Raw genomic sequence first — 27,008 nt, 5'->3', positions numbered from 1 at the left:
ATACTAACCTGGATTGATTTATATATTCTATAAACGATTTAAAATAATACAAATGTATTCAAATCAACCATGTTTAATTACAAATATCGGCACCACAAGAAAATATTAATTAGAATCACATAATAATAGTTACAACACTTATTATTCAATTAAATTATTGCCATTACAATAATATGATTGTTCTTTTATTCGCTCGCTCGGTTCAATCTGTATTCATATAACAAAATATAATTAAAATTAGGAAATTTTAAGTACTAATAATACTTTATATTGTACATTCTAGTTTTTCAATGAAAATGGCACAAATATCTGGTCCATGTGTGTACAAATCGTTCCTGTAAATAAATGCGCAAGGAATGTATGAAAATGTAAGATGTTTCAGACTATTTGCTTGAAAGAATTGCCATAAAATATATATTTTTATAGTCAGTTAAAAACGGCCTGGACTGGCCATTTATGAGACACAACAAACACAAAAATTAAATTATTATAATTCAAAATCTAAATAAAATTTACATTTAAAACTAAATCACTCTTCAGATTAATTTCTCTAATTGTTATTGAGTATTAGTCAATATTTAGTAAAGGCTTTAAATTAGTTTGTCGTTAAACTTCTCAAAAGTTTAAATACATTCAAACATCGGACGGATCCTCATTCTCTCTGTTGGCGCCTGTCTTGCCTCGTTTCTTGCATATCGTAATCAGTTTGGCATTCATCTTCTTTAGTTTTTGATTTTCCTTCATCACGTCAGTTATTTGTTGGTTCTGAGAACAATTTAACACAAATTTAATTTAAATTATTGAAGCCATTACTAAAAAGTTATATCAAATATATTACTGTAGTTTTAGCACAATTTGTGCTTTACAAGTAAATTAAAAAGTATAGGTTTTTTTGTACCTGCACTATCGCACTGCCAGTGGCCACATACATAGTGGAATTCGATACAGGCGTATTACTCAAAGATTCTATTTGCTTCTCCAAGGCGACCTTCTGGTTGCTTAACTTGTCCACAATCTATAAATAATAAAAAAATTACTTTTTGACTACCTATTTCGTTCTATAATAATAACCCTTAGAGCGCGAACCGTTAATAGATTCTCTAATAATGCGTAATGCATAAAGTACAGAGCGTCGGAATACCGACCATTGCGCAGTTTTTTTATGGGTAGGTATTGGGACGGACGGGACTGTAGGGACGTGTCTTAGCGCGCGCATGTACAAGGTTTTCATTAAGTTAATAACATTTACAAATAACAATTTAAAACAATTTAGCATTGTTTTATTTGGTTTAAGTTTTTTTATTAGGTAATTTATTTGAAAAATACTTTAGCAATTTCTGCAAAATATGTGAAAATAAGCCCAGCACTAAAACGGTTAATAAGAACTTGATTTCGAAATTTATAAGAGATGAACAATTAATATTTATTCTATTAAATGTATAGCTGTTGTTAATTTCATATCGTTATATTTATGCACATTGACGTGTATATTAGCAGTATTGCAATTAGCGAGTCGTCCTCATGTCTCAAGACGAGCGATGCCATTCGTGTTATGATGTTAGTGCTTTGGAAATTACTTGACAGCATGAACCTCTATCACTACATAGTATAAAACAAAGTCGCTTTATCTGTCCCTATATCCTTATGTACGCTTAAATCTTTAAAACTACGCAACGGATTTTGATGCAGTTTTTTTAATAGATAGAGTGATTGAAGAGGAAGGTTTATAATCTATACTAATATTATAAAGAGGAAAGATTTGTTTGTTTGTTTCGAATAGGCTCCGAAACTACTGGACCGATTTGAAAAATTCTTTTTCCATTAGAAGCCGACATTGTCCCTGATGAACATAGGCTACTTTTTTTTAATTTTATTTTTTTTATTTCATGTGTGTTTTAATGTTTCCGAAGCGAAGCGAGGGCGGGTCGCTTGTTATGTATAATAACATCCATTAAATAGTGGAGAAATCAATAATAAATTACAGTTTCCGAAGCGAAGCGAAGGCGGGTCGCTAGTATAGTACGTAAAAAAAATTTATAAGTGAGGTTTACCTTCTGAAGTCGTTGGATTTCACGAACATGAGATTCGTCGGTTGCGTTACCGGAGCCGCGGTCGCGTTCAACTTGATTATTTAGAAAATCTGTAATTGTCATGAAAGAAAAATCGAGATTAGTAATTTCATATTTAATCATGAAATATTCAAAACGTGTCGTTTGCAAATTGCATTTAAAACTCACTAGTTTTCATTTTTGCACAAATTCCTTCTTGATATAAATTCAAAACTTAAATACGACAATGAGATATTTTTATTATATCTCAGCATGATGCGAAATTTGCTTTCACAATCCTACATAAACAGTATTTTTTTTATTTTATTTTTATTTCTTAGGTGTGTGGACGAACTCACAGCCCACCTGGTGTTAGGTGGTTACTGGAGCCCATACACCAACGTAAATGCGCCACCCACCTTGAGATATAAGTTCTAAGGTCTCAGTATAATTACAACGGCTGCCCCACCCGTCAAACCGAAACGCATTACTGCTTCACGGCAGAAATAGGCGGGGCGGTGGTACCCACCCGCGCGGACTCACAAGAGGTCCTACCACCAGTAAAAAGTAAAAGTAACCTTTGTTAGTCAATTTTCTCTATTGCATTGAACTGCAATTTCATTGATGGGTGAACAAGTCCACAAGTCATTACTACTTTTACTGATTAAAGGTTACCAGATCGACAATAGGTAAGTACATCAGAACGCTAGCAGTAACAGAAGGTGTGAATGGTATAACGGTCGATCAAGATACTGGCTTTATCCGTTCATTTAACTTTTCAAGTAACATCTAAATTAGACACTGTCTTTAGTCATGGCTTTTGATTGTGGTGTGAGTTAAACCTACCGTCACCAATCTGAGTGGATGCATCCACAAGATCGAGGTTGGAAGCTCGGTTCTGATCGTGTATGCTCCTTCGTTTCTTACGTACGGATTGCAGATGTACTATACCGGCTTCGGTTTGGAATTCTTGTAATTTCATCTAAAACAATCAGTTTATCATTATCTCTCTCGCACGCAAATATCTTTATATTAATGGTGTGTAGTTTATGTTATACTAATTCGTGATGTATTGTTAATTAATAATACCTGCCCCCCAGAGAAAAAATCATATTAACTTGATTCTTAATTATATTTATCTGTTTAATATTACAATAAGGTATTTGATTGTAAGTTCTAAAACATTGTTTGTTTACCTCTAGAGCGATTTTAGCCTCTTTAAGCCTCTTACATTGTTCTTCCCTTTGTTTAAGGTACTCTGCACATGTCTCGCATTCTTCGTCCAACTCCTTATATCTTTGTTTCAATTCTTCAAGTTCTGCTTTACAATCCTCCAGCTCTTTCCTTTTCGCTTCGAATTCTCTGTTAAAAAAATATTTAATTAATATCTCGATGAGCTATTTGAATGAGTGAAATATTTTAATGTTCTTAAACTAAAAACTTCTTTAGCACCATTGTTATTTGATAATACAAAACGAAAAGCTAGCCTAAATAATACAATATATACATCTATAGGATTTAACCTAAAAGAGAGAATGAGATAAAAAAAATCTGAAGGTTTCACTTCTAGTTAGATATGAAACTCGATTATTACTATCGACTATTACGATTATTTATACAACTGTGACTTTGAGCTATATATAATGGCTATCCCACCTAATTTTATATTTTACTAGCGACCCGCCCTCGCTTCGCTTCGGAAACTGCAATTTATTATTCATTTCTCCACTATTTAATGGAAGTTATTATACATACCTTCCTCTTCAATCACTCTATCTATTAAAAAAACCGCATCAAAATCCGTTGCGTAGTTTTAAAGATTTAAGCACACATAGGGACAGACAGATATAGGGACAGAGAAAGCGACTTTGTTTTATACTATGTAGTGATAAGAGTAGATTATTATATTAAAACATGATTTTACTTGTCTTTTTTAGTATATTTCTCCATTGCTTTTTGCATTTTTGTGACAGTATTCTTCAGGTCTTGCTTCTTGTATCGCAGTTCTTCAATGGTTTTCATTAGCCTCTTGTTCTTTTCGACCTCCGCGTCGTACGACATTCGATCGACGACCACCGAATGTAGATTGGCCCAATCTAATACAATCAATTTATTTATATAATAATTAATATATATAAAAATGAATTGCTGTTCGTTGGTCTTGCTAAAACTGGAGAACGGCTGGGCCGATTTATTTAATCCAGACCAAAATTAGCCAAATCCACAAATGTGGGAGTCCACAGAAAGTTTCAAAGGTAGATAAATATGAAAATGCTCGGAATTAAATAAAAATAACAATTTTGTTTTCCCTTTGATGTGTCCCTCCGTCGGACGGATTCCTTTTGTTTGTTTTTAAGTTTATTTTATACAAAAGTTTAGGTCTTTTATTTATCAATTGAGGCACTACGAAGTCTGCCGGGTCAGTTAGTAATTAATATAACTCAACTTGTATTTGACAGTGAACACACACATTTATAAACATAAAACTGATGACCCACAATCAAAACCTTGACAGAAAATTGAAAATTTGTATAAATCTACTGATATATTTTAGATATAATAGCCATGTCTATAATTTGATTGAAGACATACTTTAAGAAGTTCCATTTATAGTTCACTGTAGAATTTAAATAACTTTTTAGGAGAGATAAAAAAAATCGAGTTTGTTTCGATAGTTTTAAGCATTAACCCAGTTAAAAACTAGTCGAAATTCCAAGTACCTCCTTTCAAACAAAATAATAGTTGTTGTTATTGATTTTACCTTCGTCTGTGTTGACAGCGACATCCGCGAATTTTGCTTGACGTTCAACAGGTCGCTGTGTACTAATTTGTTCTTTCAAATTTGATACTTGTTGCTGAAAAATGATACGGATATGTAAGTAAAACAAAAAAGATATAGATATGTGAATAAAACAAAAAAGATACAGATATGTTAATAAAACAAAAAAGGTTCTATTGTAACATCAGATCTCGATGTGATGCCTACATTTCGCCCAGCATCACTGAATGCAGTCAAAACTTTACTTGTACAATTAATCAAACTACCTCTAAACTTAATTTTTCCTTTTTCAAGCGAGCGCATTGCTCGTCTCTCTCTTGCAAGTACTCTGCGCAGGTTTCGCACTCGTCGTCCAATTCTTTGTACCTCTCCTTTAGATCGTCTAGTTCTTGTTGACATGACAATAGCCGCTCCTTAAGCTGAGACACTTCGCTGTCACTAATAACTGATATTGATCTCTTTGGGGAATCGTCAAGTTTTGGATTTTCTGAAATTAAACAGGTTTTACGTATTGCTTATAATTATTATTTAATTAAAATATTGCCGTATGTATGAAGAGTCCCAATTTGCTCTCGACACTCACTTTATTCAAGGATAATTGAAGACATGAGTGGGTTAAGTACCATTTTTAAGATTTTTGAATTTTTACATTGAATGAAGATGTTATGTGCCTATAAACCATATTAGACCTTAAAGCTTCGGATTGAAAGGCTATTTTTAGAAATTGCATGTGATGAAGAAGTTATGTACGAAGAAAAAGTACAAGTAACAAAAGTTTTGTATATTGTATAATAATATCCTCTTTAGCTACTCGTGTCTTCAATTGTATTAATTAGTTATTATTAATTAAATTAATCATTAATAACCTTTTCATTTCGACTATTAGTATTTAGGTTATTTAGGTTATTATTAGGTCTTGGTATAGGTATTGATATTACGTATAGGTATAGGTATAGGTATTAGGTATAGGTTTTATGTTATGTTTATTGAGTCCTCACCGTGGGAAGTATCTCGGCTAGACCGCATTATACTCCTGTGGAAGTCGTGTATACTCTGTCGCCTCCGTCGCGAGGCCTGCACGCTGCCGGGTCGGGACGAGTGCTCCTCTCCTACGTCGCTCTAAACATAAACGCATACAAGATTAGTAAACGAAGTTATTCCGGGTGCTTGGTATTTACTGGTGGTAGGACCTCTTGTGAGTCCGCGCGGGTAGGTACCACCGCCCCGCCTGTTTCTGACGTGAAGCAGTAATGCGTTTCGGTTTGAAGGGTGGGGCAGCCGTTGTAACTATATTGAGACCTTAGAACTTATATCTCAAGGTGGGTAGCGCAATTACGTCGTAGATGTCTATGGGCTCAAGTAACCACTTAACACCAGGTGGGCTGTGAGCTCGTCCACTCATCTAAGCAATAAAAAAATAATAAAAAAAGCTTGAAAAGCTTGAGTCCGAGCTACCTTTATAATTAATTGACTATATCATATCTTTTTATTTCTCGGTTTTAATAAATCAACAACTAATGTTAAGTCGTATTAACTTATGGCGGTACGTCATGGCGTGGCGAAATGTTGACACATGATGATGGTGATGAAGATTCACCATCATAGTGTCATGGTGAATAACAATTTTGGTGTAAAATAACACAGACTCCTATTTAACATAAGTAGGATGCTCCTGTAGTAATAAAATAAATAAAAATAAAAAACTTACATTATCTGATTTTAGTAAACTGTCACGTCTGAAACACAGAATTGACAGACATTAGTCACACATATACTGTAATAAGATTTTATTAATATTGTATCGACTCTAAGGGCTCTGAGAACATTCATGTGTGGAATAACACAACGTCTGGTCTTTAGCTAAAAAAATGTATGGAAAGCAACACATTTGGTAAAATGTTTCATGCGCCATCTGTCGTAGGTTGATGATACTATAATTAAAATTTAGTTGTGGAGTCAAAAAGAACTATACAAAGTTTCAGCTCAATCGGATAACAGACGCGAATCCATAGATTGGGAACAGGTATCTTTTTTTTTTTAGGAATTAGAGATAAAATTATTACCCTTTGAGTCGAATAGGTGTGCTTCTGTTTGAATCGTGTCCGTCTACATCCATGAAGAGATCGTCGGGTTGGCGACGCGACTCGAAAACAGCTTCCAAATTGCTTTCTGGAAATCGGAATGAGGTCCTTTAAAAGTGCTTTTTATTTTACTACCTATATCTTATCTTATCTTATATCTTTAAACAAGCAATTCTTGTATATATATAATCTGAATCTCGGAAACGGCTCCAACGATTTTTATAAAATTTAGTATACGGGGGAGTTCGGGGGTGATAAATCGATCTAGCTACGATTTATTTTCAGAAAATATTGTTTTATTCGTGTTTTCAATAATCAACTTTATCGTTAATTAACTTTATGACTCCTCCTGACATCTATTGGCGAATAATAATACTATTTTTCATAATTGAGAGCAACTAACTGCTTTAAAGACACAATAACACTAAAGCTATTTCAGCAAATGGCGTTGTTAAGGAACCCAAAGCCTAGTTGGCTAGTATATTTAATTTACAACAAAAGTATTGGGTCATCCCAGATTTGCCCCTATTCTAACTCTAGTCACTATTCCCCCCAATCTACTGTAATGTGTTGATTGTACCTGCCAGGTCACGGTTTTCGTCGCCAAGCGTCCTCTTCGAGTCGTGCAGACTGCGGCGGCGGCTCCTAGACGACTTGGACGCGTCGTCTAGCGAAACTCTTGCTGTTTGTTCCGTTCGTATATCAGATTCCAGTTCGGCTATACGACCCTAGAACAAAGCACGCGCTTTTAAGGATTCTGTCAGACTATAGTCATGTCCGTTGCAGGGCCGGACTTAAACTTAATACCGGTCCTGGGCACCGGAAAAAAACCGCACCAATGCTGAAATTTTACTTAAAACTTATAGTTTATATATTTTATTTTTCAAAATTACTAATAACTAATTTATTGCAGAAACTTTATTATATTATATTCCAAAAACATTTTTTTTTTCTTCTAACAATTATATAGTACATTGTGCACCAGGGGAGAAAAGTAGGACATTTCCTCCCGCGTGTAAAATTGCCGTTGAGTTTTTTTTTTTTTTATAACAACTAAGAGGCAAACGAGCAAGACGGGTCACCTGATGGGTCAGATGATGATGAAGCGAGACTAATGAACAGCAGTTCATTTTTATCTATATAGATAGATTACCTCAACAAGATCTTTCTGTGTAGTCAATTGGTTCACCGCTTCTCTGCTTGACTCGAGATCCTTTACCGCCGCATCATAATCTCTCTTCAGAGCTTCATATTTGTTCGTTAGTTCGTTCAATTTAGTTTTTTTCTCTATGAATAGTTTATCGTCTTCCTGTTTCTGTTTTTGAAGTCTGTAAGGATTATAAGGATAAGGATTGCTTGTATTGCAACAAAGATAGGTGGTCTTTTTTTATAGTCCGAGCTGACCGAGCTGACGGCCTATCTGGTGTTAAATAGTTACCAGAGCCCGTGGACATCAACAGCGTACATACCATCATATATCTTCAGACATGACTTCTATAGTGCGGGCTTACAGGATGCCCTATTACCAGTAGTTGCGCAAATTAAAATGTTTGCGGGTTTGATTTTTATTAAAAGATGCTATTCCTACATCGTGAATTTGTGTTAGGTACGTATTTCAACAGAAAAATTGGTAGCTGCCTGCGGGATTCGAACACTGGCGCAGTCGCATGACTCAATACAAATGCACCGTCTTATCTATTGAGTTACATTGCCCTGTGGATATGAACAAATGTTTTCCGACCACTGTTAGCTATGGGTGCAACAGTCACACAGTATGAAGAGGGGTTTGTCTCTCTTCCTCACAATGTCTGCGGTCTAGATCAGTGGCAAAATATAATCAGGCAATGTATTTTTAGCACATTATGCACATTTTTTTGCATTATGTGCATTTTTTTATACACAAATTAAAACCAGCCAGCACGAATTTTCGCAATTCCTGGGTTCGCAATGTCACCCTCCAATCGGTGTTTCCTAACGTAGGGCCCACACCCCACAAGGGGGCAATTCGATAACTAAGGGGGGCAATCGCACTAAGTTAATATAGAAAATCCGTACATACTAAAATTATTTTGAATTTGAATTTCAGTTTTTTATTATATGTTTTGAAATATTACTTACTGTGCTTTGATAAGAATTTCATAGTGATTTCTTCCTAAAACCTATTATTTATGTTTCTTAAGTGAACAAATCAATTTTTTAATGTTAAAATTATATATTGTATATTATTATATTGTTACAGAGGGCCATGGCGCAATAAAGGTTGGGAAGCACTGCTCTAGATGCTTTCACTTCACATTGGAGCTTCAAGAACCTACTAGCATTATTAATTAACTGTATATGTTTTTCTTAATAATATAATAATTAGAGTTGGTTTGAGCTTCGAGACCAAAAGTTTAATTCGATATTTTTTTCACTTACCTCATAATCATTCTGTTTTGGATTTCGGCAGTTTTCTCGTGTGTTTTGATGTTAATTTCGAGGCGAGAGCAATCGCGCGTTTTCTCCTCACACTGTTCCTTCAAAGCTAGATTTTGCTCCAACAGTGATTTAGCTTCATCTTTTAAAGTTTCAACAACTACTGTGTTCTCTTTGATAGTTTCATTTAACATCAATATATCGGCTTTCATCTTGTCCAGTTCGAAACCGTTTTGTTTTATTACTTGACACGACCTTTCCAATTCTGAAGCTTGAGTTTCTTTTTCTTTTGTTATAACATAATTGAGCGACTTCAGTGAGTTATTTTCTTCTTTTAAGCCGTTTATTGTAGAGACCAGCTCTGTTAATTTATTTTCTTTTTCAGATAGAGACAGCGTTTTCTCTTCGTTTTTAGCTATCGCTATTTTAAGTGCATCGATTTCTTCGGATAATATTTTTATTAAATTCAAGTTCGCACTGTTTTCGTCTACTTTACTCTTGTACAATTTCGTTAATTCTTCATGCAATGATTTTACTTCGTTGTGCGCCTCTTCGAGTGTATCGAAATTTAATTTAAGTTCAGATAATTCTTTTTCTTTTTCTTCTAACACTGCTTTCGCCGTACTAGTTTCCAAGCTAAGTTTTTCCTTTTCCATTTCGTAATCCGTTCGCGAGAGTTCATACTGTGTTATGAGAGCATCAAACAGAATAGTAATTTTTTTATGCGCTGGTAAGTTCTGATCTAAATCGCGTGGAATATCTATTTTTAATTTTGAAAGTTTCAAACATTCTTTGGTCAGTATTTCCTTTAATTCATTTTCTTTCTTAACAATATCTATTGTAACCGCTGAGCTGATTTCATGTATTCTTTCTTTCTGTATTCTCAAAATATTACAGGCGTTTTCTTTTTCAATTAATTGACTATTCAGTGATGACAATTTTTCGTTTACTGATTTTAGTTCCGAAGTGCACTCATTTAAATCTCCTTGTACTTTGGTGTATTTTTCCAAGATTTCATCTAAGTCTATTTGATATTTGTTTATTATGTTATCCATTAGAATTTCAAATACATCTAAGCTGGTAGTTCCGAATTCTGCATCCAGAACAGCAAGTAAGTTATCTTTGTATCTGTCTATGTGATCTTTGCTTTTCTTACTTTCATTATTTACTAATTGTTCGCTAAGGGAGTTTAAATTTCTTTTGATTTCAAACATGACCTTGACGGCTTTAGTTTCAAATTCATTGTTTTCTCCAAGTTCTTTGTTTATTATTGAACATTTAGCACTAGTAGTCTCCAACTGGTTCAGTAAGTCATTTTTCGTTTCTTCATAATCCTTAAGCTTGTTCACTAGATTTTCAACTTCATTACCGTGACTCGTTAACAAATGATTATGCAGCATTTTCATAACATCAATTATTTTAATATTCTCTTTTAGATCGTGATCTTCCACTCCTACAATTTCTGTATAATAATTTAGGCACATCGTTTTATCCATTACATAAGACATGTCAAGATTTTTTTCGTCAGCGATTTTAGACAGGTTTGCTGTTGATTGTGGTAAAAAGTTTGCATTTTCAATACTTTCATCTAAATCCATGGTCATATTAGGTTCGTGTAGTTCTAAATGGTTCTTTATTGACGTAAAATCTTCGCAGAGTTCTTTACAATCTTCTCTTCCCGCGTCCAATTCGCTTTGTAGTGTACAAATTTTATTGTATCGTGTTGAAGTATTCGAGTCACTAATACTTCGATTGAGTTTTGATAGAGTGTTGTCGTAACCGATATGTAAAGATTGTATTAAATTTTCTTTTAATTTACATTGAGCGCATATATTTTTAGGTCCAATTTTATTTTCGGATTCATTAACAAGTTTTTCCAAATCAATACATTTTTGTGTAAGACATTCATTATTTTTCTTTAGATCATCTACTTCTTTATTCAAATTATCACTTTCGGTAACGTTTTCCATTATAAGATTGGAAAGTGTATCATTCTCTTCTTGCAGCTCATTAATTTTTTTACTTTTAGTTTTTAAAGAGTCTGTTAAGTTCTTGATTTCTTTATCTTTAGTGAGGTTTTCCATTTCTATGGACTTAATTTGGGACATCAGTAGATCTCTCGTTTGTGTTTCCAGTATTAAATTTTGATATTTACCCTCTAAAGCACTCTTTTGTTCTTTAATATTGAATAACTCTCCGGATAGCTTTTCAAGTTTTAGATTGGTTTCGTTTGAAGATTCTTTTAGACTCTGACACATTTTACAAGAAATTGTTATAGTTCCGGAATCCTGTAACTTTATTAGATTACTTTGTGTTTCTATAATGTTGTCATTTTTATTTTTAGCTCCATCTAATTGGTTACGTAATTTTTCGTTTTCCTCCTTCAAAATTTCTAATTTCTCAAACATAATTCGGTTATCATTATTTAACATTTCGATTTGAGAATTGACATCACTTGCTTCTATAGTTTGGTTGAAATTAGTTTGTATTGAGATTTCATTTATTAGGTTTTGGGTCAAATCTAGACATGTTTGGTCGCAGGCTACCAGGGTATTGTCAGCTGTTGTAAGACTAACATTTGTATCCAGCATTAATAAATCACCATCCAAAACGGATTCGTTTCTTGCAATCGTTGTATTTTTTTCTAAGACATCTGGCAAGGAAAATCTTTTCAAACTACCATTTTCTGATTCAACTAATGTAGGACAGTTTTTTAGGATTGCTAAGAGATCACACAATTGCTTTTTAAACGCTGGCAAATCTCTTTGACATACGTAGTGAAAGCGACCGTGGTGATGTTGTAAACTCTTAACCTGAGAATTGAGTAGTTTGTTCTCAGCATACGTTGTCGCGGTGAGTATCGACAAATTCGTTTTATGATTGATAATCTTTTTTTGTAATTCGTGAGCTGGTTCTATTAGTTTTTGTAGTTCTAAACGAACTAATTCGTGTTCGTCCATTAGTTGTAGGTTAAACGCTTGTAGCTGTTGTACCTTCTGCGTCAATTTGTCGTTTTTATCTTGCGCAGAAGTCAATTGGGAGGAAAACTCATCACAGTTGCTGCACTTCGTCGTCTCGTCTTCGTCACAAGTCGATATGTCTTTTTTTGTATCATTAGATTGAATGCTATCTAAAATCTTGCTACAGCATATTGTAACAAGGCTCTTTGGAGAATAGGCTGATTGTTCTAATGTATTTTCAGTGTCTGTGCTCACGCTTATTTCATAAAGATTCTTCACACATTCTTCGTCCTCTTCAAAATCTAAGCTTTCTGCACTTTTTTCAGTTCTTTTATCATGAAGTTTTTTATTTTCCAGTTTTAATTCTTTTTGTTGTTGTTTCATCACGTCATCTAAATCCTCGAATTGGCTTTTCCATTCCAACACTTTAGTTTTCATATTTTCTATCTCGTCACTTTTTTGTTTCAATTCTTCTTTGAGTTGTTTCAGCAATGTGCTGCTGTCTTTTAAATTTAGTGTTACTTCTTCATTACTGCCTTGAACTGTTTGGATTTCAATAAGAATTTCTTTATTCTCGGTTTCTAATTGTGATAATCTTTCTTTTAAAATGATATTTTGTTCCGTTAGATCTGCAATCTGTTTCTTTGCTTCCCATAATAACTGCGCATTATCATTCTTCTGTGTCTCATTTATTTGCGTGTTTAAATACGTTATGTGATTAGTTATCTTGTCCAACGTTAGACTAATTCTTTCGTATGTGTTTTCACTCTCATCATCAAGTTCACAGGACAGCTGATTGGAAATTTTAAAATCTGATGCGATTTGAGAAACTTTATTGAACATATTTTCGATAAGCTTGTAACTGTTATTCTCAGTGTCATTTAGTTGCTCCATTAGATGGGTAAGTTGATCTTGTTTCTCTTCTAACTCGCGTTCTGTTTTGTTGACTTTTTTAGACAAATCAGAGAGTAGTATGTTTTTCTCTTGCATAGTTTCATTAAATTCACGTCGATCACAGATTAACCTTTCATTCAACATACCAATTTCTTGTTTGAAAATTTCGTCCTTCTCTTTAATTTCTGACAGCTTCTCCTCGACGAGCATAGTTTTCATTTCTTCTAAATTTGTAATAAATTTGTCGCGGGCTAATATTTCTAACTCCAATTTTTCTAGTTCTGTTTTACGAGATAGTAATTCTTGTAATAGATTTTGATTTTCAATTTTTAATAAATCCACTTCTTCCTGAATGCAATTTTGTTTATCTACTGCATTATTTAACTGTTCAAAAAGCTTTTCGTTAGCAGTATTGTATTCACTTTTTACACTTTCAAGAGATTTTATAGAGTTCCTTAACTCATTAATGTCTGTTTCATTTTTGGTTATTAATTTATCTAACAAGGTCTTTATGGATATATTATCTTTTGTTATTGAATTTTTCTTTAAGTCTATTTCTAGTGCTACTTCTTCTAAAGACTCAAAACCGTTAGTCAACGTATTGATTACTTCTGTTAAACTATCAATAATTTCTGGAACCACCATGACATCACCTGATAAAATTAAGAAAACATCTTGAAGTTTTTTAATGGTTAATTTAGCTTTATCTAAATATTCCATTCTGTCTTTATTGTTTTCTTGTAAAGATTCTATTATTATTTCTTTTGAACTAATGTTCTCTTGTAATGTTGTGATTTTCTTGGTCATGGCATCTATTTCATGTATTAATATTATATTTTTTTCCAATAATTGTTCGACTACTTTTTTTGATTCACCCTCACTTGTGTGCACTTGTATGTTTTCTCTTTTTAATGCTTCCAATTCTGATGCACTATCCTCATATAATTTTTTCAAATCATTATGTTTAGTTTCTGCTATTGTTAATTTTTCGGTGAGTTCTTCCTCGACTATTTTACATTTCTCAATCTCTTCTTCCAACTGACGAATCATGCTATTAATTTCATCATTTTTTAGTTCTGCTACAGTTTTGTCTCCAACGCCAATATTTTGTTGTAAACTAGATTTTAATTGGCCAATTTCCTTATAGCATTCTTCAAGTCTAATTTTGAAAGCGTGTATTATGTTTCTAATGTTTTCGTTGTTGGCAAAAAGTGTTGCTTCATTGTCAATCATGTTTTGCAAAAGATCGTCTTCTATGTTTAAATTTAATTTGGTCTCTTTACCCGTGAGTTTTATTTGTAATTCCTGTATAACACTGTTATATGATTTAATGTCGTCGTTTGCAGTATCTAGGCAAGATTTTTGGCTTTTTATAGTCGAATTTAATGTTTCTATGGCACATTTAAGCAAACTGATTTCTTCTTCTTTATCCGTTAGATTTTCCTTGTAATTGTTTATCATGTCTTCTAATTCTTGACTAGATTTTTCTAAGAACGTGATCCTTTGATTTTGTGCACAGATATTCGCCTCTAATTCTACGATAGTTTGGTTTTTGACGACCAGTTGTGACTGTAAATCTGAGACTAAATTTGGGGTTGAAGATTCATCTTCTTTATTTGTACTGATTTCTGGACATTTTAAAATCGATTGCTCTTTGAGACTTTGATTTAGCGATATACCTTTAACGAAAAAAGAAATAGGCTTATTTAAATTAAAATTGCTTGTAAAATTAATATTATCTGCAGATAATCTTAATGTTTTTGCCTTACCTCCTGTATGTAATTTGGTTTTCAGTTCTTCTACTATCGAAAGCAATTCTTCTTCTCTTCGTTTCGCTTTTTTCTTGAAAGTGTCGTAACTAACTTCCCAGTCCGTTAGTTTGATATCAACATCTTTGCAACGGGTTTCTAATTTTTCCTAAGATAAAATTGATGTCTTTAGCTAACTATTTACAACTAGCGCGTGGGGAGATTGCGTTTGAGGCTTGAGATAAAGGGCCCAGGTATCATCCCTACTTTCCGAGAACAGACTCAAATCTTGAGGTGATTGTACTTATGCTTATCATACGTTTACCAGTAGAATCAATTGTTTTTGTTATTTAGGTTAACATTTACTAATAAATCCGTCAAAAAAACCGTTTAAAAAAAAAACTGGTCCGTGTGCATAGCAGTTATGAATAGCAGATTAGCACCTGAATGTATTATTTATTATTCTGTTAAACCTTATTTAATCTCATACATACGGATGGAGGCGGTTTGGCTCTGCCCCTGGCATTAATGACGTCCATGAGCTACGATGACCATCAGGTGGGCCGTACGCTCAACTTTTTTTTTTTTTTTTATTGCCTTTGTAGGCATACGAGCATACGGCCCACCTGATGGTAAGTGGTCACCGTCGCTCATGTACTCAACTCCCTAAAATATATTATATACATATATAAATAAAATGAATGTCTAGGCATTTGTTGTTCTGTGTTCGTGATCTGTGTGCTCCTACATCTTTTATCTGATAGAATTGAAACTTTCATTTATTTATTCGTACATATTTCGTTTGTTGATAGTTCATATCATTTATAAATTATTGTAATAATAATAAATGCAAACAAGGAGGAGAGTTCACAGGCGTACGTTCGTTTTGCGCGACCACCTATAGTTTATGAATATTTTATATTCAAATTCAGATGCTAACGGACTGTCATTTTAAAGTAACAATCACGCCACGTTGACTGGTCCCGTGCTAAGTTCGTAAAGAACTTGTTTTACAGTTACCAGATAACGGAAATAAATGTAAGATTTTTATTATACACATACATATCGACGCTTGAAAGGCAAACGTGACTAAGCGACAATGCGTGAACTTTACAGTAGACTAATTTAAATTTGAAATACTTAAAAAAATTATATTTTAACGAATCTAGCTGTAGGATTGAAATGATTTTAATAGACCTAGAAATATATATTTTTTGCGCATCGAATATGGTTATTGCCTATAATTATGTATAAAGCAGTTATTGTCGCTTAGTCACGTTTGCCTTTCAAGCGTCTATATATTTAATATAGATCCATAACCCTGGAAAAAACATTTTATATTTATCATACAAATATCTTCCCTTGACGGGATTCGAACCCGCGACCCCCTTGTGTAGTGACCATGTCACTTACCACTACACCAGACGGCCGTTAATTTATGTAATTACAAACACACTGTCCCCATAGCAACTAATAATTATATGCATGTGTTAGCGATAATTATATTGCAATGCTGCTACGTCAGTCTCGGGATCGTCGGGCTGTCGATAGCACGTTAGGTTGTAATCCCAATATACGTTAGTCACTTAACTAAACACGTGTCTTATTAATCCTTGCCCGATATAGAGACTGAACATACCTTTTGCGAAGTGACATTAACAATTGTGTCTTCTAATTTTTGGATTTTCTTTTTCAAATATTCCATCTGTAGATCTTTTTCTTTACTCTGTTTATCGAAAGTCTCCATCTCGTCTTGTAGCATCGTAATAGCATAAGTTTTTTCTTCCAATTTCTCCAATAATTCCGCCTAGAACATATCGATGGTGGTTGTTGTTTTATACGCTACAATAATTACACTAATGACAGTCAATTTAATTAAGATGTGTTACATCTCAAATTAGGCCACAGCACTCTTTGTGATACCTGCGGTCTTCAGTATCCGATAAACATCGTACGTGCTAAGATTTCATCTGTGCATTCTTAGTGAGAAAAGAATGTTCTAAAAAAAATTTCTTTATTGCTTATGTGTATGGACGAGCTCACAGCCCACCTGGTGTTAAGTGGTTACTGGAGCCCATAGACATCTACAACGTAAATGTGCCACCCACCTTGAGATATAAGTTCTAAGGTCTCAAGTATAGTTACAACGGCTGCCCCACCCTTCAAACCGAAACGCATTACTGCTTCACGGCAGAAATAGGCAAGGTGGTTGCACCTAGCCGTGCGGACTCACAAGAGGTCCCACCACCAGTTACTAATAGTAAGTAGTATTCAGGCTTAGCTGAGTGCTAGCTTAGTACTCTGCTAACAATTAATATATGTGTATTGTGAATGTGATGTTGTTTTGTTATAATTTACTTACAACTCTAGGAGGATAAATTTTCTCTCGTTCAGTTAACTCGACTATGTCTTTGAGATTCTTCTCGGCTCGTTTCGCTGTCTTCCTCAGTACACAAGGAGGCGTCTTCGATTTGTCTGTAGAGATTTGTAACAATAAGTCTTTGCGTTCCAATTATCAATCTTTGTTTTTGCAATCCCAACTCATTTTTAATACGCTTTTATTAGCTCCAGACGTATGTATGTTTGTAACGGAATCTTTGAGCATAATTTTGACCCCATTCAAAACGTCTGATAACTCGAAATTTTATTTACTTATTAAGGAGCGATGACAATTCAATATAAAAAAAAAATTGAAAGAAAATAAAATTGAAAGAATTGAAATTCAACTAAAAAATGTAAAATAAATAATAGTTAAAAAAAACTAAAAAGCGTGCGGTGCTTTTCAGGATATTATCAAAATAACCCTTCTACTCATATCTGTTCGTAAAAATTTTATAACTAATGATACCATGCACCCCACGCTTTTTACAATAAAATCATTTTTTCCTATATTATTTTTAATTCAAATTTATTAAAATTTATTTTCTATTTTATAGTTGGATTTTCTATAAAAGCGTATTTTCTTAGTTTTTTTAATTATTATTTATTTGAAAGGTATTTTAATATTAATCCATTCACACATAAACAAGGCACCACCTACATAATATATAAGATATCTAAATAGATAAACTCACTCATCAATGCAGAGTACCTAAGTCATTGAGGTTACAAAATCGGAGAAAAATTTGGAAAATTGCATAATTGTTCTTCTTTTATGTTGTAAGTTAGAATAATTAAAAAAAAAACATTCCTAGGAAAGGTAAAATAGGTGTTGAAAGTTTATATAAGAATTATATATCTGTGTGTGTATATGGCATGAAAAATACGAGCTCAAAGATAATAACAATGCGAAGAAACACTTCACCAAAAGCTGAGACTAAATTATGTTAGCACTTACCATAGCATTTATGAATAGGTGAACAAGTTTCATTATTTGCTACTTCGTCATCGTCGCTATCTGAAAGCGATTTTAAGTTCAAAAGCATTTCTTTGTAATGAAAGTTGTTAAATGAAAAATGTTATTTTTAGTTTACTAGAAAATGAAGTGAAATTTTGTTAGGAAAAGTAAAAAAAAAAGGATTTTTTATATTGATTTCCCTTCGATACATAGTCAGTCACTGAGATTATTTTAAATTTAATATAAATATAGGCTAGATATGGATGAAGACGATGATTGAATAATAAAAGCTTGCTAGTATTTGAATAGTTGGATTATTTTCATTATGGTCCCGTATTGCTCAATGTTTTATTTAATAGTTAAAATGTAAATACAGAAAACGAATAAACAGGTTTAAAGATATAGAAAAAAGTATGAGAGTTAGAAATTAAATGCGACAATAGGTATTTTTTCCATGAAAACATCAGCAGAGTCAGTCAAGCTGTAACTGAATAAAATTCAAAGAAGTACTTACCGAAAATTTGTGTTTTACGAAAAATAGTTAAACCTCAATACTGCTGTGTATAGTGCAAGAATTTTTGTTTAGACAAACAAGTTTAATAACACAAACATACCATAATTAATACATTCTCAAAAGTTATATTAAAAAAAAACAATATTGAGCTTCATAATTTAGTTATACATATCAAACTTAATGTTTTTATTCTCAAAGTATACGTAGCAATGCATAATAATATCAAACTCAGTGATTTTATTCTCAAAGTTTAGTAATACATACCGAGCTCGATGATTTCATCCTCAAAGTTGACTCTCTTGTCCCCAGGGGGCGGGGTGACCATCCGTGAAGTTTCTTCAGGAACAGTGGATAAGGTTCCCGGACGTTGTAACGGAGCTAAGTCTGATGAACAACCGCCTAACGTCATCGGGCTACAACAAGGCAAAATATTTCAATTTCTAGCAAATTTTCTTAAATAGCAGTTGGTACACAGTGGTTACCGGAGCTCATAGATGTCAAAATGAGAATGCGGCGGTCCGTCTTGAGACATGAGTCAACTGTAATACAGTACTACAGTAGATAATATTAACCCACTTTTTGAGACCGGGCTGCTGCTGATATACCTTATTAAGAACTGAACTATTGTACTAATTTATTTAGCACTAACCGTACTCGCCCGCTTCGCTGGGCATTTAAAATTAACATTATTATTTATTGTCATTATTATTAGGGAGTCGAACACTCATATAAATATTAGCCTATCCATTAAGTACATGTATTTTCTAAATGGATAGATGGTTCAGTAGTTATAACGGAACATCCGTAAAACCACTGTAGATTTATATATTAGTATAGATATAGATTAAGGATGCGAACTAAGCACATAACTAGTTTTATTTAAAGTATAACGTACTTGTATTTCAAGACAGGAGTACAAAACCTCGGGATGCTAGTTGTGGATTCTTCGACGGAGTGCAAAGCCGATATTGTAATCCTGCGTTGAGGATGTTTGCGACGGGTGCTGATGATGTCTTCGGTAGAATGTCGCGTTACGCCACTTAATATTAGCCTCTGTAATCCCGCTATCTGTTTCTGGAGGTTGTAGTTGTCTTGCTGCAAAAGATATTAGTAAATTTAAATCATGCTTCGAAGATTTCGTGGTGCGTGGTAAGGGAGAACTGTGGATTTTCAAGATCAAGCCAGCCGCAGAGTGAAATTTAGTGTTTTATACTAGATATCATATAAAGTGGACACTAATATTTAAATGATACTAGTGTGTACAGAACGGTATTCTGTCATCAAGAATTTTATTGAAATGAATTATGAACTGTCAATCAACATGACCTCTGTTTGGAGAAGGAGAGCGGATTGAAATTTAAAATTCTTCTTCTAAGAAATAAAAGTTCTTGTCCTAAAATGCTTGTCTAAAATAGGACGGTCGCTTACATAGTTGTTTGTGAATGAATCGATCCAAAACTTTAAACTAGCATAGTAGGATTCACATTGGACAACATCCTTTGAATGGACATTTTTGGTTGATATTATTTGTACTTCTTTCTATAATATCCATATTATAATTAATCCATATTAAATGCAAATATTCAAACGGATATCCGCTACAACGAACGATTGCTAATAGATCCCGAAAAGATAAGAAATGAGGAGTGGTCTCCTTATGGGTGAGAAGGATCATGATCATGTAATGGCCGACTCAGTCATTATGGCGTTAGAAGTTATTGACAGGGCATCATGCTTAACATCAAAAGCCTAACATCTGCCCTAGCATGAGCAGTGCTTCGCTGAATCTAACAGGGGATCGGAATCACGACCCACTGAGAAGATCCGGCGAGAAGCTCAGTGGACAACAGTATACGAAATATATTTACCTCAAGATGTTTCTTGCATTCAAGTTCAGTTTGGAGGGCCCCAAGTTTCTTAGTTAACTTCTGGATCATTGTAGCGTTACTCTGTACTTCATTCAAAATAGGTTCGTTCTTTATAAATTTCGCACGGTTTCCGAATCTAAAAAAAAAATCAGTTCACAAATGCGTTTTACTACAATGAATAAATTTCTTCATTTAATACAAAGAAACCCGCAAATTATAAAAGATCTAACTTAGCGTATAGGATGTTTAAAAATAAATAACTTGAAAATTGTGGGTATTCTTGTGCCTCTTGAAGCAGTCCTAAGGTAGTGATTTTTATTTGTTAAACGGTATCAATGAATGTTGTCGACGGTGAAAGGAAATTATGTTTTTTTTTATTGTTTAAATAGATGGACGAGCTCACTACCCACCTGGTGTTAAGTGGTTACTGGAGCCTACACCTACAATGTAAATGTCGCCACCCACCATGAGATATGAGTTATAAGGTCTCAGAATAGTTACAACGGCTGCCACACCCTTCAAATCGAAACGCATTACTGCTTCATGGCAGAAATAGGTAGGGTGATGGTACCCTACCCGTGCGGACTCACAAGACGTCTTACCATCAGTAATTACGCAAATTATAATTTTGCGGGTTTCACTTTATTAGACGGTGTTATTCCTTCACCGTGGAAGTCTATCGTAAACTTTTGTTAAGTACGTATTTCATTAGAAAAATTGGTACCCGCCTGCGGTATTCGAATGGGGATGCGGAATGATCTCAAACAACTCTTTTTGATCTTCCTCGGTGACGGGAGTATCTCTCTAGCTATCATGCATCCATCCGAGCTCTTTTAATTGTTTAAAAAGGTCCATAAATCAGTTTTTCTACGATAATATGTTATCAATGATATAAATAAGTTTTGGCTAAGATACCCTTTAGTAACTGCCTCTTAGTTTAAGTTTAATAAAATAAGGAGTGGGAAAAAAGAGATATATGTGTATCGTTTTGTTTGTGGCCTACAGAGTAACTGTACGGTTGTACTACAGCAGGGGTTGCCAAACTTATGTTGTTTACTGCCCACATTGAGAATAAATAAATTTTTAGCGTCCCCATTTTTTCACCTACTTAAAAACCACTATAGCGAGAGCTCAGTCGGTGTCTAAGAGTCCTCCTAGATGAAATTACAAATCGCTTCCCAAACTTCTACACAACGACCCTTTTTTCTGGGTTCCTTACCACCCCCCTTTGGGCCTACAGCGCCCACAAGGGGGCGTTATCGCCGACTTTGGGAAAGGCTGAACTACAGGGCTTACTGTAAGGTAGAAATTGTTTCTTCTAGAGCAGCTGGTGTAACTGCACATATGATACTTGTTTTAGCATTCCCACCGAGTGAGTTCTGTAGTATTCTTGTTAATTTGCTGTCACGATAGTTGTTGAACCTATAACCAAATTGCTTGCTTACTTAATTTTTCTTAGAATTCATGGAAATTTATGTAAATGAAATCTAATGAAAATAAATTAGTTAGCGAAAAATATACTCGTAGCATCAATTGAGACTTTTTCACTAAAGTCAGACTCATAGTTGTACAATGGCAATTGTTCCGCTTAGGTTTTATTCGAGGTCAATACAAGAAACAGACACTATAGACTGGTGCTGCACATAAAAGCTATCTTGATAACTTTGTATAGGTACGTTACCTGTACAAAGTTATACCGCCACTTTCAATAAAATGACTAACTTAATGAATTCTTCATTTTGGCCATCCTACTAAATGTGACAAAACAATATGACCTAAAAATAATACTTTTCCTTTTCTGAGTCACTTTGTTGTAATGCAAGGTATAACTTTTATTAGTTAATAAGACATATTTCAAATTTGACTTTCGACCATGAAGGTTCCATATTATCAGTCATCAAAAAATATGAAATATCTTAGTACTGTTTGTATGTAGTGGTTAACTCAAAGCCGGCAACGCTCGTCCACTAGGACGCGTAAAACCATTTAAACACCACCACTGGACGGCACTTCTATTTTAATCATATAGGTTTTCTGTGGTATTAGTCTAACAATAATCACTAATTTTGAATAAGATAATAATTCTTTTACTGTAGCGTTAATATTATTGAGGTGTTTAAGCAATAGTTACTTATGCACCTAATGGGAATAGTATTTTCACCTGCTATTGTCAATAGTAAAATTGAAATAGAGATTATGGAGAAATACAGAGTGTCTCAATAATACTGGCTAGTGTTATGGCTAAGAACATCATACTAATTGTTTTATGATACGTAGTTGAATCACATTTAAAAGAGAGTTTAAAAAAGATATATCTTTATATAAATAAATAAAAAAACATACTGCCCAGGATTCTCAGCAAGTTTTTTGATGACCAAAGCAAGGGCAGACAGCGATTTATTAATATGGGTTCCCTCTTTGAATCGTAAGCCCTTAGCACCTGTTTGTCCTGCACGTTCAGAGCCCGCAAGATCAACTAGATTCAGCTGTGATACGTTAACACTACCAACCTCCTCTTTACCTTCAACATGTTCTTTAGATTCAATGGTCTGTGAAAAAATATTGTAGTATTAGAATTTACAGTACTGGATTTATTATTGTAGGCTGCTTAACTTGGAATGGACTTCCAAGTATTATTATTCAGTTCTAAGCATTGGCAGGATATATGTTTATCTACTTTACTTTACTATATGTAGCAAAATAATGCCTACGTATTTCGGAATCTGGGTTGTGATGACGTATTTTCACAGTATGTGGGACTTGACGATCTGCAGGTGTTGGGAGATGACCGCGGGGCCAAGCAAAACTTAGGGCCCTACCGCACTAAGCGACTCTCCTGCACTCTTACACCCGACGTCCGATCTCCGTCCGGGGTCAGAACCCGGTCAGAGTAGGGGGGTTTCCGCGGTCAACACTATATGTCTTGGTGAAACTGGAAAGGCCTCCGGGCCACCAGTAATCCTTTAATCCTAAAAAAAAAAAAACATGAGACGCCAACCCGAGGACGCCCGACCGACGGGTCGTAGAGGCGATAGCCGACGACCAACGACGCCTGTCTCCGCGGTACGGCGGTTCTACCAGGCTGCCCGGGCGATGCCGCTGGTGTTCCAGGATACCCGCTGGGCCAGAACCAGCCTGCCGGGTCGGAACGCGGTACGCCGCCGACCAGGTTGCTCTTCCACTTATGTTCGGCGATGACAGCGACGACGACAATGCGGACCGCCGACGCGTCGTCCTCCTGGTGCCAGCGCGTTAGAGTGACGGTAGCGTGCGGTGCAGCTTCAACTCCCTCAGGCTGCCCCGTGACCATCACCGGGAGGAGACTGCCTCCCCACAGGGGCCGGAGCTGAACAAACGCCCTCCTCCGACCCCCGGCTCGGCGACGGCGGCACGGCACCGAGAAGAAAGAAGAGCTCTCGCTCTCCTATTCCACCGCCTCCTGCGAGATGGTGGACTTGCAGAAGTAGACCATCGCCTGCTAGGACTCGTCGCCGCCGAGCATCGTAGCCACGACGGTCGGAAGCGACAAGTCTGGTCCTATTTTTGCAACGAGGATGCGGCGCTGCTCCGTGAAAGCGGGGCAGTACGCGAGCATGTGCTCCGCCGTGTCCTCGTTACGCAACTGCAATGGTGGCACTTCGGCGCCGGCTCTCTCCGGACGACGAGGTCCAGATAACGACCGATACAGCCGTGTCCGTGAGCACCTGCGTCGCCCGGAAGGTGAGACGTCCTCGGTCGCGATTCACCCAGTCCAATAGGACCGGGCGGATCGCCTCGACGGTCCGTCGCCCAAAGGAGGGGTCCGCCAGGCGGCAAGACCACGCTTCGAGCTTTCGCGTCCGAACTTTCGCCGCGCCGGGATGCGGCTCCCCCCTGGAGCGGATCGCAACGCCACGCGTAATCCGCAGCAAGCGTCTCCACTTCCAGGTCCCAGGGAGTCTAGACTACAACCTAGCTTAAGAGCGCTTTTACGTACGCTTTTTTGTACGAAATTCTGCGGCACTAACTTGCTTAAGGCTAACATGTTCTGCTATACCACATTATAAGTTTAATTAGAAATTAATTCACAAAAAGGTTACGTTTTGTTAAGGATTTATTTTAGGTATAGATTTTAGATAGAATTTCTTCAGTAGTGCATTAAGTACTAAATGTTGACTTACTATTTGAAAGATAGAATGTGATCTGCTACTTTTCTCATTCATATTCGTTGACCCTGTTTGCCGATTTGCTTCACCCTAAAACAAAGATTCTACTATTTATCTGTTAAGTTAATTTTACTTTGTATCATTGGTAGCCTAAGATGCTAATCTAAATACGGGCGGACGGGTAGGTGAGATCACAAGGCTCAACCTGTGAGAACTTTCTAATACTAGCCCTAGCAAGAGCCTCCTTTTTTTTTACTTATATCTTCGAATCGAAATCACGACCCATTGAGAACATCAGATCAGAAACTCAGTAGGTTTTGTCTGTGGGCTAGACTGCACGTTGAAGTATTTAATGAGTTCAATGTTATGTTATTAGAGGTGACCACGTTAAAGTTATCTTGTCGTCTCACATTCGAATGCTGTAGGGTATATACTCTATATGGGATATATATGACGCTATTGTCAATATATATGACAAAACAAATTCATCTGTAAAATTGTGAGCTTCCCAAGGAAGATCAGTGGCAGATGAGAAACCATTAAACATATAGTGTTAATGAAATACAATAACTGATTAAAATATAACTTAGTGAGTAATTGAAACATTGAATCTTTTGTTTACCTGTTTTATAATTTCCAGTACTTCTTCAGGCGAGGAAGTGACTTTCTCAGTTGCATCCACTTTAATACCTTGTAAAGTGTCATGGATCTTTATGTTGTCTTTTTCAATGTTAAGAAGATCTTTCACAGTTTCATTATAGATTTCTATGTAAGATACTCTGAAATATTTAATCATTATTTTTATTTACATCACCGGATAAACTTAATATCTTCTGACCTAGGAATAAATATCAAATAATATTAAGCTTCTTTTGTAACATGACTAAAACCAATATCATATTACGACATGCAAAAAACAACCTTGAAATCTGGATCCAGTATCCAAAATTCAATAATCTAAACTAATCCAATTACAAACAGTGTACTTTTTTTATTGCTTCAATGGGTGGACTAGCTCACGACCCACCTGGTGTTAAGTGGTTACCAGAGCCCATTGAAATCTACAATGTAAAGGCCGCCATCCACTTTGAGACATGAGTTATGACATAATGGCTGTGCAGCTCTTCTGACCAAAACGCATTACTGCTTCACGGCAGAAACCTATTTCCGGTATTCTGGGTGGTACCTACCCGTGCGGACTCACAAGATGTCCTTACTTACCTTACCACTTAAATCACACACAAAACTTTGTCTGTGTAGTTTAAGCTAGTAGCTCATGTTATGGTACCATGGTGATGGTGTATTGTTTTTTAAATATCATTTCAGTTATCTAATAAAATTATTTGAGAAACATTTATTAAGAGTACCCAAGCAATATATCATACTTTTAAGTGTAGAGCAAACTATTAAGCATAGTTATCGTTTTTTTAGTAACTCAGACCTTATAAAGCATGCTTAATAGGAGTGTGGGCAGCATTTTAAATTACATAATTACCTTACTAAAAAGTCACGGTCAGGTATATTCTTGATAATTTCAAATAGGTTTAAAACAGCTAATGTTATTATACCCGGCGAGCTCTCGGTTCCTGCCATAGTGTAAGTCTTCCCGGAGGAGGTCTGCCCGTATGCAAAGATAGTACCATTGAATCCAGCAACTGCTGCTTCAACGATAGGCTTTGCAATATCATTGTAAACTTCACTGGTTTTTGTACTTTCATCATAAACTTTGTCTAAAACATTATAAATTCAGCTAAACTCGACTAATTCCAAGTCATTTTGTATAACATTACCATTGAAATTGTAAAATACGATGCAGTGAAATTGAGTTTTTTTTGTTTCTTACCAAATGTAAATGAAGATCCGAACTCTTTGCCATTCTGATCTAGTTGATATAGGGAATTATTTTTAATGCGCCACTGGTAAGGGAGTTTCTCTTCAATTTCCCTTGTAATCAAAGGCCGAACTTTGACAACCACTTTGATATTATCACTCATTATAAAGCTACTATATTGTTCTTTAGATTAAAATTTTAATTAATTCACATCTCAACACGCTCATTATTCTAACATTTAAGGAATAATCTAGGTTTCGGTAGTCTTTCAATGTTGAGGAATTTAACACAACTAACGTCTTTCAACTTTGAGAAAATACCCGCTAATTGTGCTAATGTCAACAGTCAGACGTCAGATTGTAACCGACATTAATTCAAACAAAATCGA

At 35.1% G+C, this 27,008-nt stretch overlaps 1 protein-coding gene across 2 annotated transcripts; it reads right to left on the bottom strand.

Moving 5' to 3' along the window:
- Window positions 1-57: 57 nt before the first annotated feature.
- Window positions 58-26,980, bottom strand: LOC114241728 (uncharacterized). 2 transcript variants are annotated; one of them, XM_089732229.1, is made up of 27 exons: window positions 26,633-26,980; window positions 26,285-26,519; window positions 25,412-25,568; window positions 24,805-24,879; window positions 22,988-23,193; window positions 21,941-22,066; window positions 20,645-20,780; window positions 19,672-19,871; window positions 19,041-19,189; window positions 18,263-18,322; window positions 17,288-17,400; window positions 16,565-16,732; window positions 14,947-15,094; window positions 9,327-14,856; window positions 8,062-8,236; window positions 7,489-7,636; window positions 6,891-6,996; window positions 6,536-6,563; window positions 5,826-5,946; window positions 5,094-5,314; window positions 4,810-4,903; window positions 3,973-4,144; window positions 3,245-3,410; window positions 2,895-3,030; window positions 2,052-2,140; window positions 899-1,015; window positions 58-765 (listed from the first exon to the last, which is right to left on the bottom strand). In XM_089732229.1, exons 1-27 carry the CDS (start codon window positions 26,781-26,783, stop codon window positions 634-636), a joined length of 9,159 nt encoding a protein of 3,052 aa, XP_089588355.1. In that variant the 5' UTR covers window positions 26,784-26,980; the 3' UTR covers window positions 58-633. The 2 variants fall into 2 exon arrangements, with proteins under 2 accessions (XP_089588355.1, XP_089588356.1); XM_089732230.1 differs by lacking the exon at window positions 18,263-18,322 and having other exon boundaries at window positions 26,633-26,967.
- Between the last annotated feature and the right edge of the window lie 28 nt (window positions 26,981-27,008).

The sequence above is a fragment of the Bombyx mandarina genome, chromosome 13, assembly GCF_030267445.1.
Source record: "Bombyx mandarina strain Sakado chromosome 13, ASM3026744v2".
In the NCBI taxonomy this organism is placed as follows: domain Eukaryota; kingdom Metazoa; phylum Arthropoda; class Insecta; order Lepidoptera; family Bombycidae; genus Bombyx; species Bombyx mandarina.
Note: the sequence above shows the minus strand (reverse complement) of the source record. Positions and strands in the feature narration are given on the sequence as shown.